The following is a 15,708-nucleotide window of genomic DNA, read 5'->3' as shown; positions in this document are numbered from 1 at the left end:
TCAGTGTTGTTTAGACATAAATAAAATATTTACTTACATCTAATAATATTAGTTCACTTAACTAACTGAAAAAACTTTTTTTTCAGTTGTTTCAAAATTTATATAAGGACACCTACTGCAGATGGAACAGATTTTTTGAAAAATATTGGAAAACAGTTTACGTTTTATCAATTTTAACAAAATAATAATATTTACTAGGATTTATAGTAAAGGTTTCATGGCATCAACATTCACTATAAGCTAAAATAATGTTATAAATAAATAGAAAACATTTTGGTAAAACCACTTTTTTAAAAGTAGTTTCAAATAAAAGCTAGCTTAGATGGTTATTATAAGCTTAACTTAAAATACTGTTTTTCTTTAACAAAGTCTGTTACAAGCATTAAAACTATTTAAAATAAAGTATAACAATCGTCAAAAAGTAAAAAGTATAGTTAAGTGTGTACTTCATACCTACCTGCGGTTGTGCCTATGGTGTGCCTAAACTCGGAAAAAATAGATGTTAAAAGCCTGTGTCAGTATGAATAAGGTCTGTTTATGTTAAAGTTTAACAATAATTTGTTACTAGTTAATTTTAATAATTACAACAAAAGTCTAAAAAGGTTTCATAGTTATCAAAGGGGGTCTTCAGAAACAAAAAATTTCTACCTAGATTCAACAGCGAAGTAATTCATAAATCGCAATCCTACCAAGGAAGTAAGGTATGGATTAAGCAAGCATTATGTTTAAAAAATATAATTTTTTTTGTAAAGTTCCAAAATTAATTTAAAAGTTGTCTATTAGATAGTGATTATCAAGGTCATTAATGATCATTGCTACTCGTCCATTTACTTTTGTTTAAAAAGTTAATATTTTTTGTCATTTAATACCCAACATTTATTATTTATATTGTATATATTTTGTTCAAAAGTTGATTTGTTTGGTTAGAATAATAGTGTTTGCAGACTAGATTGCAGCATTTTTTATCTGCTTATTCTTTAGACTATTTTTTAAGATTACTATTTTGAGTTTAGTTCAGAATACTTACAAACGTTTTTTTTTAGCATGCCATTGTAGTTTTTGATATATATACTTTTACAAAAAATAGAGTATTCAAATAATAAGTTGAGATAACTGTTTCAAACAAACTTATGTTAAAATATATCTTTTTCTGAGAAAATAAAAGAAAAAAATCTTCATTTTAATGTTTGAAAATGTTGTTTGCTTTCTATTATTATAAATTAGACTTAAACAAGTATTCAAAAAATAGTATATTTTAAAACAGAACGAAATTTACTGTTGTAAATATTAATATTGTTTTTTTTAATAAAAGCATAAGTTTACAGCACTTATCTTAATATTTTCATTTATAAAAGTTAAGTTCAGTTATGGTAGAATTCACTTCTTTAAAATTTAAAAAAAAATTAGCAGATAGTTTATTAATCTATTCAAATAAAAATATATTAAATTAAACTAAACACTTTTAGCATAACATGCTGATAAAATTTAACATAAATATAAATCAGCGTATTAGATTTTTTTATTTTTTTTAAAAAGGCTGTAACCTATCATTTAAGTATTCCCATGTTTGATATAAATATGTTTATCTCCTTTTATAAGTTAATAGAAATTTATATATATTTCTAAGTTCTTATTAAACAAGTTTTTTGACACACTTTTAAACACAAAATTTAGTTAATTTTAGTTCAGTATTTTGTTTCTTTTTATTCATTTTGTTTAATTGATTGGTTTATTACTTAATATTTAAATATTTAAATGATAAAAAAGATATGTGTAATAGCTCGTAAAAAACTTTATAGGCATGTGGTAACGACTTGATAACTAAAAGGTTCCTATGTACACCAGGTCCTTAAACCAAACTTTTTGAGCGCTTTTTTTATCGTTCAATAAACAATATATGTATATATATACAATTATAAATGTTTTATATTAATAGTTAATTGTTTTTTAATTATGATAGTTTTAATCACCATTAACTTGAAATAGTAAATTTTTAGTATCTGCGTATTTATTTTGGCAAGTTTCTTAAATATAGTAGTGTTTAGAAAACTTATAGTTATGTATACTCTTGAATACTAATATATAAACTAATTTTGACTATTACAAATAAATGACAAAAATTTATTTAAAAAATTAATCGTAAACCAAACGAAGCACATTTAAATACAAACGAGTATAAATTGTGACAACACATGAATTTTATTTAAAAAATATCTTATTTACATCTTAAACATTAATCTAAACAAAAAAAAAATCAATTTTGTAACCAATAGAAAAATTTGTTGTTAAAAAGAAAATTAAATTAGTCTAAACTTTTATATTTAAAGACAATTGTTTTGATTTAAAAAAAAATCGCTCTGAGAAATCAATTAATAAACTTTAAAATAAAAAAAAAACTTAAAACTTAATTTTAAATTAAACTAGTCATTAACCATATTTTAAGTTTTCGGCACAGTATCTAACAAAATAATTTTATTAATAACACGTTTAGATAGATAGTAGTGCGAAATTTTCGATTTTTTTCTTAACAAGGAAGTTGTGATTCATTGTTTCGTGAAATTTACTTTGCTTTGCAAAAAAGCAATTTACTTTACTTTACTTAGTTGCTTTTAAAGTTGGTTGTTTTCAAGCAGCAAAAGTTTTTTTGTTGTTTTTGAACACAAATTTATATTAATTCAGCTTTTATTAATGAGATTTATTCAGTTGCTTTAGTTTGATTTTGTTCGGCAAATTTATTCGATAGTTTTTCGCTCAAATTACAATTAAATGTTTAACTTGAATAGTAATAAATTAAATAATATTATCATTTATAAACTGATTTTCAAGTTGGATTGATAGAATTACTTTTAATTGAAGAATATTATATAATGAAATATGAGTATATTTCGTACCGTTTATTAGTTAGTAAATTATAGTTTAAACATATAAAACTTGCAACAAACAAAAATGTCGTGTTTTTTTATAAAACAACTTAAACTAACTTTAAATTCAAAAGTTTCAAGCAATGTTTTAGATAAAAAACATATTCAAGCTCTGAGTATTACGGTAAAACACTAAAAAAATTGTTTTACAGTTTTTTTTTAATTTTATGTATTCTAATACGTTTTTTTAGAGTGTCTAATTACGTAAATATATTAATAACACGTTTAGAGAGGAATTAGTGCGAAATTTTTGAATTTTTTTCATAACAAGGAATTTGTGACTCATTGTATCGTGTAATTTACTTTGATTTGCAAAAAAAAAAACTTTACTTTGTTGCTTTAATAGTTGGTTGTTTTCTAAGCAGCAAATTTTTTTTTGTTATTTTTGAAACACAAGTTTATATTATTTGAGTTTTTGTTAATTGAGTTTTTATTGATTAGATTTATTCATTTATCTTAGTATGATTTTCTTTGGCAAATATATTTAATAGTTTTGCTTTAATTACAACTAAATGTTTAACTTGAATAATAATAAGTTAAATAATATTATCATTTATATACTGATTTTCAAGTTTGATTAATAGAACAATTTTTAATTGAAGAATCACATTTAAAAAAATATAAGTACATTTTATACTGTTTATTAGTCAACAAAGTTAGTTTAAGCTTAAAAAAAATTTCAACAAACAAAAATGTAGTGTTGTTTATAAAAAACTTAAACTAACTTGAAATTCAAAAGTTTTAAGCAATGTTTTAGATAAATACATATTTAAACTTTGAATATTAAAAAATAGTTTTACAGTTTTTTTAATTTTATGCATTGTAATACTTTTTTTAGAGTGTTTAATTACGTAAATATATTAATAACACGTTCAGATAGATAGTAGTGCGAAATTTTTGACTTTTTTTCATAACAAGGAAGTTGTGATTCATTGTTTCGTGAAATTTACTTTGCTTTGCGAAAAATAAAAAAAAATTTACTTTGTTGCTTTAATAGTTGGTTGTTTTCTAAGCAGCAAAAGTTTTTTTGTTGTTTTTGAAACACAAATTTATATTAATTCAGCTTTTATTAATGAGATTTATTTAGTTGCTTTAGTTTGATTTTGTTCGGCAAATTTGTTTGATAGTTTTTTGCTTAAATTACAATTAAATGTTTAACTTGAATAGTAATAAGTTAAGTAATATTATCATTTATAAACTGATTTTCAAGTTGGATTAATAGAATTACTTTTATTTGAAGAATCACATATAATGAAATATGAATATATTTCATACTGTTTATAAGTCTATAAAAATTAGTGATGTATCGGACCCGGACTTTTTTTTCAAATTAGGATCCGGCCAGACCCGGATCCGGACTTTTTTTTCAAATTAGAATCCGGCCAGAACCGGTTTCGGACTTTTTTTTCAAATTAGGATCCGGCCGGAACCAAATCCGGACTTTTTTTTCAAATTAGAATCCGGCCGGAACCGGATCCGGACTTTTTTTTCATATCAAAATCCGGCCGGATCCGGATATCAGAGAAAAATGGCAATATCCGGCCGGATCCGGACCCGGATAGTGAGTCCGGTATATCACTAGTTTACACATAAAAAGTAAAGCTTACATTTGTAGTTTCAAAATTTCATTTCTATGAAAAGCTAAAAAAAAACTATGAATAACTTAAAGTTTAGTATAAGGAAAATTGATAGAAAGGTGATGTACATCACAGAAACATTATCTGGTAGCTAAGATTAAAACCATTTGAATAAAATCAGCTTATAAAAATCAAGGATGACCCCCCTATAGCCTTACCAATCTAAAATCACTTAAAATCAAGTTCTCGATCAAAATTAACTAGAAAGTCACAAAATATTGAAAACTGGTTCAGCTTAAACTCATTCAAAATCTAAAACAAAACTAGCCTGAGTTTTTCAAAGAATCTTAAAACTAGCCTAACAATTTGGTAGTAAGGTTTTTAATTTTACAACATAGGTAAAGAGTTGCATTTCTAAATTGTTTATTTCATAGTTTAAATGTAAACAAATGTAAACTAGTCACGTGTTCAAAATGAGCCAATCAGGGTAGGTGTTTAATTTTAAGTGACGAAAATGACTCTTTTTATTTTAAAAAGGTTTAGAAAAAAATACTTTCTTGTATGCTCTATTTTACTAACTAGATCCGAATCGACCGGATCTCTGTTAGGATCCGGATTTTTTTTTAAATTAAGATTCGGCCGGACCCGGATCCGGACTTTTTTTTTCAAATTAGAATCCGGCCGGAACCGGATCCGGACTTTTTTTTTCATATTAAGTTCCGACTGGAACCAGATCCGGTTTTTTTTTTCATCTTAAGATCCGGCCAGATCCGGATATAAGACAAAAATGGCAATACCCCGCCGGATCCGGACCCGGATAGTGAGTCCGGTACATCACTAAAAAAAACTAGTTTAAATAAATAAAAAAAACTTGCAACAAACAAAAATGTAGTGTTGTTTGTAAAACAACTGAAACTGCCTTTAAATTCAAAATTTAAAATCAATCTTTTTAATAAAAACATATCTAAGCTCTGAGTATTAAGGTAAAACACTATACAAAACAAAACTTTTATAGTTTTTTTTATAATTCTATGTATTGTAATATTTTTTTAGAGTATCTAATTACGTAAATATATTAATAACACGTATAATTAGAAAGAAATGCAAACATTTCTACCTTTTTGTGTTGTTAGTTGTTTTGTAAGTAATAATGTTTTGTTTTTATTAACTTATTTCTAATCAAATACTTGTGCAAAATTTTAATATTAGAACTTATAAAAGAATAAATTAAACTAACTTTGGTGTTTTTTTTAATTTACACATAATGATTGAATGATTATTTATCTTAAAATTTTTATTAGTTTTTCCTTCAAAATTGTTACATAGAGGGCTGTTTACATATAGTACTAATTAGTTGGTTTGTATCTTAAAATACTTAAAAACAATTAAAGGTCAAAAAGTTGTATTAAACAAATTAACATAAAACTTATAAAAAAACTTTTGAATGAAAAAAATTCTTTGTAGGTTTAGTTTATTTTACAATTTTGTTCCGTTATCATGAAACTTCTCTTCATCTGCGGTTTTATTTTGTTATCAGTTAGAGCTGATGATGTACAGGGTAAGCTTTAAGTATAAAGTTCTACAAATTTAATTTATTTACCTATTGCATTTTCAAAATCTTGCATTCAAACTATTAATAAAATTTTAGTTTTAAAATATACTTTCATTTTTATTTGCTATTTACAAAACTAATTTAACATATGCTTAAAGTAAATAGTTATTCATAAAATGTTTTAATCAAAGTTGCATTGCAAAATAAAAATATAAAACTATAAGGCTGCAATTAGAAAAGCTATTATATAATTTTTTTAGTTACATAATTATGTATAGTAAGTCATTAACCATTAACAATAAAAGCACACTTATAAAATCATTAAACAACTATGATAAATGCTAATATAATATATTAATAACAGTAACCGACTGTCCGCCATTAAAAGGAATTTCTAATGGTAACATACAGTGCACTCAGGATAATAAAGTGGGTAGCGAATGTACTTATTCGTGCATTCCAGGTAATTGAACTTGTATTTTTATTTTTTGAAATTAAGTAGTTAAAAACTTTATTATTTGGTTACAAAAACCTTACAAACGATATATTTTATAATTCTCAACTGAACTTTTTCCTAAGTATAATTAAAAAGTGTAATTTTTTAATAAAAACGGTATGTGTGTTTTAAATTAAAAAGCATTTAGTTCTTTTACATCATAATGACAGTTTAGTTTTTAAAGTAGCAAAATCTAAATTTTTATTGTAATGTTGTTTCAGTCTTTTTATTTTTTAAAGAGGTTACAGTTTGTTGAAACTTTCTTAAAAAAATACTTAACAAAACAAAATTTACACAAGTTCAACAGCCAATTACTTTTATTAGGTTTCGAAATAGATGATGCTTGTTTAACCATCAATTACTGCATAGATAATGGATTTGGCAGTGGTATGTGGAAACTCATCGCTCCTAAATGTGTACCAAAAAAGAAATGTTAGTTTAAAGTTTTTAAGAAAGAAACTAGAATTTATTTAACTTTAAATATAAACTTAAGTAATAAGTAGTTCAAAAACATTAATATAAAATGTTTTTATATTTTATATATAGTTTGTTAAATAACAATTTACAATTAAAATCTATAGGTAAATTTAAGTTATGAAAAATAATAAAGGTTCTAAACCAGTTTATAAACACTCTAGTAGTGTATGTTTAGTATGACTTTTTATCAGTAGTATTATTTATTTTTTTATTATTGTTAATATTACAAACTTAAGTATATATATTGATCGTAGTCACTTAAGCAGATGACATATGAAAAATAATAATAAAGAATAAGCGCATCAATGAAAATATATAATACTAGACTTATTTAGTATAGACTATTTATCATTTTTAACGTAGAATTAAGAAGTTAATTTGCAAACTTTTTTCGTTTAGTTACTTACACTTTCATTATAAATTCATGAAACACATTTTGTTTATTCATTTTAAATTATTCTACCTTTTAATTTTTTTATTTTTCAAATAATAAAAAATAAAAGTTAATGTATGCATTAACAAACATTATCAAATTTATATCTAAAACAACTTAACATTGTTATTTTATCTCATGCAAAAATTTAAAGCGTTACCATTAAATTAATGGTTTAAAGAAATTTAATTTGCACAAATGATATAAATAGATTAACTAAATTTCAGCTCAGCCCTACCAAGTTTTTCTTCATTCTTATTTGTCTTATTAAAATATGTATACACTTATAAATTTCATTTTACCTCAAAGTAAATTTATGTTTTGTATTTTAATGAAGTTAGAAAATAGTCTTACTATCTACGGCATGTTTTTAGCCATAGTTTTCCTGAATTTTGTGCTTTTTTCGTATTTTATGTTTGCTAGCTATAAAGTAATATATTTACATAAGTTTATAACTCTGGTATACAAAATAATCAGAATTTTTATGAAGATATATATATGTGTAAGAAGTTTGGATAAAACATTAGCATACATAAAATAATCTAATATTAATTTAAGTGTAACGATAAAAGTTTAGCTTATCGGATAAAATAAATGACTGTTTTTCAGAAAAAAATTAAAAAATATATAAATAATAAAAATAAGTAAAATATGCACTGTTGGCGTTCATTTCTGTTATTTAGACTTTTGTTTAAACAATTTTAACAACTAAGTTAACTTTGTAAATAATGTAGAATTTTATAATGATTCAGTGGACAGCTTTTATTTTTTATTTAGATATAAACTGAGTAATGTTTGTGAATGCATACAATAAACTTATTTGTTTATTTGTTGATAACTAAAACTGAAATACTAAAACTGAAACTACAAAGTTTATTACAAGCTTTATTTCCCGACTTAATAATAAAAACAAAACCAAGCTACGTTTTATTAATACACTGTAATTATTGTTAGAGATATATAATTGTACTAAAATATAGTTCAACAACATTTGTAAATATATTTAGTGTATTTTCTCTATTGATAATTGAATAGTGTTTGCGAATATAAATTAGATATATTTTAAGATATAAAAAGAAGTAAGTTTTACACATTGGTATATTGAATACGGGAACGGATCTAAATTGCACAAAAAAATTCCGCGAGGTTACAAATTTCACGAGGGGACTAATTTCCACGAAAACAAATTTACACGAGGGCACAGAATTGCACGAAGACGATTTTGCACCAAAAGTCAATTTTGCACGAATTAAATTTAGCAAAAAAGTAAAACTAAACTAAAAAAATAAAATTAAAAATAAAACTAGAAAATTAATTATTAAAAAAAAATACTGACCAAGGGTGAGGGTTAGGGGTTACATCTATAGTAATAACAAAAATAATAAAATAATAATAAAAGTCAGCATAAAAAAAATACCGACCGAGGGTAAGAGTAAGGGGTAACAGTAAAAGAAAAAAAAACTAAATGTAAGAAAAATTAAAGTTAACGTTAGTAAAAAAAAAATAAATTAATAAAGTAAAATTTAATCAGTGCGAAAATGTCTCCGTGGGAAATTTTCTACTCGTGCGAAAAAAACCCTACGTGCAAAAGTATCTTCGTGCAACTTTATCCCCTCGTGCTAAAGTGTCTTCTTGTAAGAGTTTCTTCGTGCAATTTTATCCCCTCTTGCTAAAGTGTCTTTGTGCAAAAGTATCTTCGTGCAATTTTGTGCACTCGTGCTAAAAAGTATTCGTGCAAAAGTATCTTCGTGCAATTTTGTGCACTCGTGCATTTTTGTACGTTCCTGCAATTTTGACAGCTACCCATTAATTAAAGCTAAACTAAGTGTAAGCCTTTATACAAATTACTTTTACAGATTGTCAATCGTTACAAAAACCGGGTATGAGTAGATTATCAGGAGTTTACGAATTTCTAGTTGGTGAGAAAAAGGTCAACCTGTTTTGTGAAATGAGGTCAGCTGACGGAGGATGGATTGTTAGTATTTAATTAATAACTTTATCAAGAAAAAAATTAAAAGTATATGAGTGTTGACTTAAAAACTTTGTTCTTTAAGCTTATGTACCTTAACATTTACTTTCAGTTGTTTTGAATAATTTTTAAAGATAGACATACATACATATGTAAGTATATACATTGTTTTTATTCTTTAATTTTGCTCGTTGATAAAATAAAAATAACTTAAAATTTTAAATTTGAACTTTATGATAATTAAATAAATTTAATTTTATTTTCACAGATGCTAATAAAGTTATTGAATATTTTGTAATTTCTTAGTTTGAAATGTACATACTAACAATTATATCATTTTTTGTTTGTATTTAAGAAAAATCTAGCTGCTTTTTATAAAATAGTTGAGATAATAGTTTTTTTGTGTTAACCTTAAAAGCTGATCAAACTTATTTTAGAAAATTGACAATTTAATTGAAGTAATTTGCGGTTGTTAATGTTTTGAGAATAATTTTCAACATTGACAAGTACATTTTATAAATTTATTTTATAAATGATATGTAATTTATCAGTGCAAAAAAACTTAATTTTTTAGTTTTTTACCGTAATCAAATCAAAACACTTTTTTATTATAAAGGTGATGCACAATAGATATGATGGGTCTGTTAATTTTGCAAGGAACTGGACGTCTTACGAAAACTTCTTCGGAGATTTCAATGGAGAATTCTGGCTTGGTAAGACAACTTAAGTTAATTTCAAAAACAATATAAAGTTCAAAAATAAAAAAAGTTAATTAATATAAAAACATTACATTTAACATTTTTCACTGATTTCAAAAAATATTGATTGTAAAAACAAATAAATAATGAAGTTCAACAGTATTATAATAATAAAAAATTACAGGTATTATTTTTTCACTAATGTCAAACTATACGTTATAGGTTTGAAAACAATCAGCAAAATAACCAGCGATGGAAGAAACTATCAAGTCAGAATAGAGATGGAAAGCTACAAAGGTGAAAAAAAATATGCAGAGTATAAGTTAGTTTGTTTATGAAAAAAATCTTAACAACAAACAAGATTGTTTTCGTTTATTTAAAGTCAATGCATAGAGCACTTGAATATTTTTTGTTTCCTAATTATTTTGTTAAGTTTGAAACCAGACAGAAATAATAAATTATATAATTAACTATCTGTTGACAACCACCTTACTTTTGGTAAATTTTAATATTTTCAAACATATATTTAGATAAGGTTAATGCAATGTCTTCGACAATATACTTCTTATTTAACAATTTTTAATAAAAATTTAGTTGTAAAAACGAATACAGTTTTTAAAAACTAACTTTTATATGCGAAACTAGAAAAAATCATAAATATTATTTTTTAGTTTGTATTTTTTAGTACTCAAGTAATATTTGCCTCTTTTTATAAAAATAATACTTTGAGTTGAAAGAATAAAGCCAGAAAATTTATTGAAAATATGCTTTTAGTTAACTTCTAGTTCTTTAAATTTCTATGATAGGACCAAATAATTTACGATAACAACTTTGATAATCTTATTTAAAGTCTATTTCTTTTAGTAATCACATAAAACAGTTTCGTATCTATATAATGAACTTTTTGCATTTTTTTTAGAAACTTCAAAGTAGCTGATGGTACAGACAACTACAGACTTACTTTTGAAAAGAATTCGTTCTCTGGTAACGTAGGTTAGTACGTTTGAAAACAAATATCTTTTCCTTAAAGTTAATCAATCATTGTTAAATTTTATTACCATTCCTACTCGCGATTATTTTACACTTGGTCATATTTAACTTGATCGTATCAAACTTGATCATATTAAACTGAGTCGTATCAAACACGATGTGACAGTAATTCTTTTTAATTTTTGTTTTTATTTGATTTGTCAATATATTAATAGTTTAGCTTCTGCTAATTTGCTAATTTCTAAAATTTTGAGTTTTAAAAGTAAAACATAAAATCATTTTTTATTTAATCTACTTTAAACATATCACTTATCCGGACACATTGGGCAAGTTTTTTCTGTAAACGTGTCAGGATAACTAAAAATCCGGATAATTACAAAAAATAATTTTTTTCATATATCAATATAACTGCTGCATATAATGCAATGCATAATAAAACTGCTATGGTAAAAACAAATACATATGATTGTAAGTATCATATGATAAATAATAAAAGCTAAGCTTAAGGTTAATTAATTCATTTTTTTAAGTAGAAAAACATCAGACTTACTAACCCTCTGCAACTTTATACATTTTTTATGGGTCAATATAGTAAAATTTATCATTTGTAATTCCACCTACACTAACTATTAATTAAAAATAATATTAATTTTTGTTTAAGAGAAAATATAAATTAAACTTATCTTTGAAAAAAATAATGTAAACCTTTTTCTTTAAATAAAATGAAAGATTTTTTTTTATTCAAAAAACAGACAGAAAGAAAACGGGAAACTTTGACTAAGTTTAAAGTAAAATTAACGGAAACATATCACTAGTTTTTATTTACGTTAAGGTTATAGCTAACTTGAAATTGACCTTCTCATATTAACTTACTAAATGATATTTCAAATTTTCTTTAAATTTTTCATCTAACAAAAATTTTGTTTTGCTTATTCGTTTCTAAACTTTGATACTTCCAAAAGTAAAATTATCCAATAATGTTAAATATGCTACTAATGTTACTTAAAACTAAACATGTTCTTTAAACAAAAATATTCAAGTTTAACCCAATTTAAAATACAAGTTTAAATAAAAATTTAAAGCGGTTTTAATGTAATTTTAATAAATTATTTATAAATAAATTAACATAATTGCTTAGTAAACATTAAATATTGATATTTAAAATTTAAACAAAACATTAGTACTTATCGAACTAGAATAAAAATAAATAACTGACTCCAAATTTTTTTAACAGGTTTTATTACTTTACAGTATCGATTTAATTATTTTGATAGATATTATATTGAAAGTTTTTTAGTGCTTTATAACATAAAACTTTGTTATCCAACCTACAAAAATAATAGATGCCACTGCTAAAATATTATTTTACTTTATATGTAGTTATTATAACCACGATACAGCTTGAAAAATTACACTCTTATCTAAATTTTAGTGGTTCTTAAATCTTAATAAATTCCTTATTGTAACAAGCTATAGTCTGTTTTTACATACATTTTATTGTTTATCTTCTTTTCTATTTTGATTTTGCATTAACTTTAAGTTAACTAGTAGAAAAAATATTCATATATATATTAACTGTTTAGTTTACTTAAATTTTTCAACTGACGTTTATTACTATTTCTCTTATTTCGTAACTATATACATTATATAGCTGTTATATATTATAGTACATTCAAGTATATATTGTATATTAAACCAATTTTATCTTTGCTTTATTAAAATAACTGGTACAAACTAACGAACGAAAAAAACTTAACGAACTGAATTGAATGTAGATCCGGCCGAAAGCTATCAAGTATAAATGTTTTATTTCTTTTTGTTCAGCTAAAATCACACCGTCAATCGTTTTTCGTTATTTCATAACATTATACTGATACAGGAAAACTGACAATTCCAACCGCAGTTATTTACCAACTGATCGAATCCCAACCGCGCACAGTTGTATTTTTTCTTTATTTATTCTAGTATTTTCAATAATTCTTGTTTTATTTTTATCTATTCAACATTTACTACCACTGTTACTCCTAACCCTTACCTTGGTCAGTAAGCGGTTCTAGAATTTGATCGCGGATAGGAAATGATCGCGGATAGGAAATGATCGCGGATAGGAAATGATCGCGGATAGGAAATGATCGCGGATAGGAAATGATCGCGGATAGGAAATGGTCGCGGATGATAAATGAGCAGTCCCTACTAATATAATTCATAAGTGCCAGAACTTCATCATGTCTTGAACTTTGCAGAAGTAAATATTATAGTTTTCTAAACTCTGATTATTTGAACAGCGTTAAAACTTGACGAATCGAGGAAAAAACTGTGTAATTATAAAGTCAGCAACACTTTTTAATGCTAGATTTATGTCGGCTTACCTTAGAAAAATAAACTAAATGTATAACTGATTTGATACAATTAGTTTTGGCAACATTAATACAATTATCTAGTTTACTCTTTGTTTTCATATCTTAATTCATTATAACATGGAATAACTTTGACCGTTTTAGTTTAAATATAGTTGTTTAAGTATTGTTTAGAACAAAAATATTCTAGTAGGTAATAAAATGCTTACTTAAAAACTAATTGTGATTTGATAGTAAGTCATTGTTTTTAGAATGCCTTTGTACACTTTTGTTATTTGTAACAATACGAGAAAAACTATAAATAAGTAAACTAACTTTTATAAAGATAATAAAACAATATATACAACTTACTCAGAAAGTTTCTTATTACCTTACCATACGAATAATTGCTAAACTTCAAAAAATGGTTACAATTGATCGATACTAATATGATTTATTTTAGTATGATAAATTTTGATGCAATCGAGTTTGTTATGATTGGTTTAAAAAATGATAAATTCAATGTTATTGAGTTTGATATGCTTTAGTTTGGTATGATAAACTTAAGTATGATGAAGTTTGATATGATGGAATTTAATACAATCGACTTTTTTATCGAGTTAAAATCGTAATGTTTTAAAATGATGAAGATTAAAATGATTGCTAGTTAGAATGTATTGCTAGGTCGTCTACCGTTATTTATATTTTTGTTGCTGTTTGCAAGGGCAGTGTTATACTAATCAAACCTATTAACTGGAAAACAGGATTAAAAGTTTTTTTTATATATATAAAAAACCCCAAGAAAAACCATTTAAATTAAACTTAAACGAAGTCGTCAAGTATAAATAAATTTATTCAGTTTTTTTAATATGCTAACTTTAAGCTATAGTAACACGTTATGAAGTAAATTAGTGTTGTTTTGAACGTTTATAATTGTGTGTTAAGTACTACTTTAAAACGGTTAAACAATTAAACAACAAACCAATATTGTTTGCTATGAGATAGATTTTGATGCGTTTCATACATGACTCAGTTTTATACATAAAAATGTTTTGTATGTGTCCAACTTTTGAAACTAGTTTTAATCAAACAGGATATGACGCACTCGAGTACCACAACAACATGCAATTCTCTACATTCGACGTGGACAACGACGAGTCCAGTAGAAATTGCGCTACTTCTTATGAAAATGGAGGCAACTGGTACAGCGCCTGTTACAACCAAAATATGAATGGAAGGTACGGAGCAAATGGAGACGCAGGTGGTGAGTATATGTGTTGGATTTATTTCGACACCAACAATGCTTACATGGCACTCAAGGCAATGCGATGGATGCTGCGTGAAGTTGTTTAAAACAATCACACTTGATAGTTAAAGTATTTGCTGCACTTTGTACTTTGATTAGTTACTTGTTAAAATGTTTTTATTTTCAACTGTTAGTGCACTAAACATAGTAGAAATATTTAGCTCAAACACCTTAATTACAACTGATTTTTCAAATATGGTTTAAACTACATTTTGACAAACGCCTTTATGACACAATTCAAGCACATTTACATATTTTTGTTGAAAGAGATTTTTTAATTGTAGCTTGTTCTATTGCTTATTCTTTTTAACTTTAAACATTACTATTACTACTAATCGTGTAAATAAAAATATACTGCAATATTAGTATCATTTGTATATACTTAAATGAACAAAATAAATATTTTAGATTTAGCCTAATTTATTCGGTCAGGTTTAATAATAAATCAAAATTGTTTAACATAAGTCTTAAACTTATAACTTTAATGCTTAATCTAAACTTAACAGAAAAATTTCGTTATACTTAACAGAATAAAAAATTGTAAAACGGGTAATCTTTTATTTAAAGAAAATGTTTGTCAAAAGTTTAATTAGAATTTAAATCAGTTAATTTAAGTCTCCGTTAATTAAAAAAAATTCAGATATTTTCCGGCCATTCCTCAATTTAAAAATTGATCCCGGTATGATTACGGCTAGATCCGATCTTTTGGATCAGGTAGAACACTAATTAAAACTATTCATTTTAGTAAAAACTTTTTCGTTATAAGTGTAGGTGTTTTTATTTGAAACTTATATCTATAAGTAAATATATACAACTTAAAAGTATATAAGAAAAAAAAGTTTTATAAAAATGCAAAAATAAACTTAATACCCGATTTATAGTCAAAATATTGCAAACTGTTTATCACGATAAAAATGCAAATATCATTTTTAATAAATATTTGGTTTTTATAA

General features: G+C 24.6%; 1 protein-coding gene across 1 annotated transcript; it reads left to right on the top strand.

The window, feature by feature from the left end:
- The first annotated feature begins 5,995 nt into the window (after positions 1-5,995).
- Positions 5,996-14,802, top strand: LOC145850036 (fibrinogen-like protein A). Its single transcript, XM_082955179.1, has 8 exons — positions 5,996-6,056; positions 6,415-6,513; positions 6,871-6,978; positions 9,313-9,431; positions 10,042-10,138; positions 10,346-10,445; positions 11,043-11,116; positions 14,543-14,802. The coding sequence occupies exons 1-8, from the start codon at positions 5,996-5,998 to the stop codon at positions 14,800-14,802; spliced, it is 918 nt and encodes a 305-aa protein (XP_082811305.1).
- The last annotated feature ends 906 nt before the right edge of the window (positions 14,803-15,708 follow it).

This window comes from Thalia democratica, chromosome 2 (genome assembly GCF_965202585.1).
Source record: "Thalia democratica chromosome 2, ktThaDemo2.hap1.1, whole genome shotgun sequence".
Classification (NCBI taxonomy): domain Eukaryota; kingdom Metazoa; phylum Chordata; class Thaliacea; order Salpida; family Salpidae; genus Thalia; species Thalia democratica.
Note: the sequence above shows the minus strand (reverse complement) of the source record. Positions and strands in the feature narration are given on the sequence as shown.

Excerpts from the sequence above, each read along its gene's own strand:
- LOC145850036 (XM_082955179.1), top strand. The coding sequence starts at position 5,996 with ATGAAACTTCTCTTCATCTGCGGTTTTATTTTGTTATCAGTTAGAGCT. Across the intron at positions 10,139-10,345 it reads CAATGGAGAATTCTGGCTTG|GTTTGAAAACAATCAGCAAA; the intron begins GTAAGACAACTT and ends TATACGTTATAG. Across the intron at positions 11,117-14,542 it reads TTCGTTCTCTGGTAACGTAG|GATATGACGCACTCGAGTAC; the intron begins GTTAGTACGTTT and ends TTAATCAAACAG.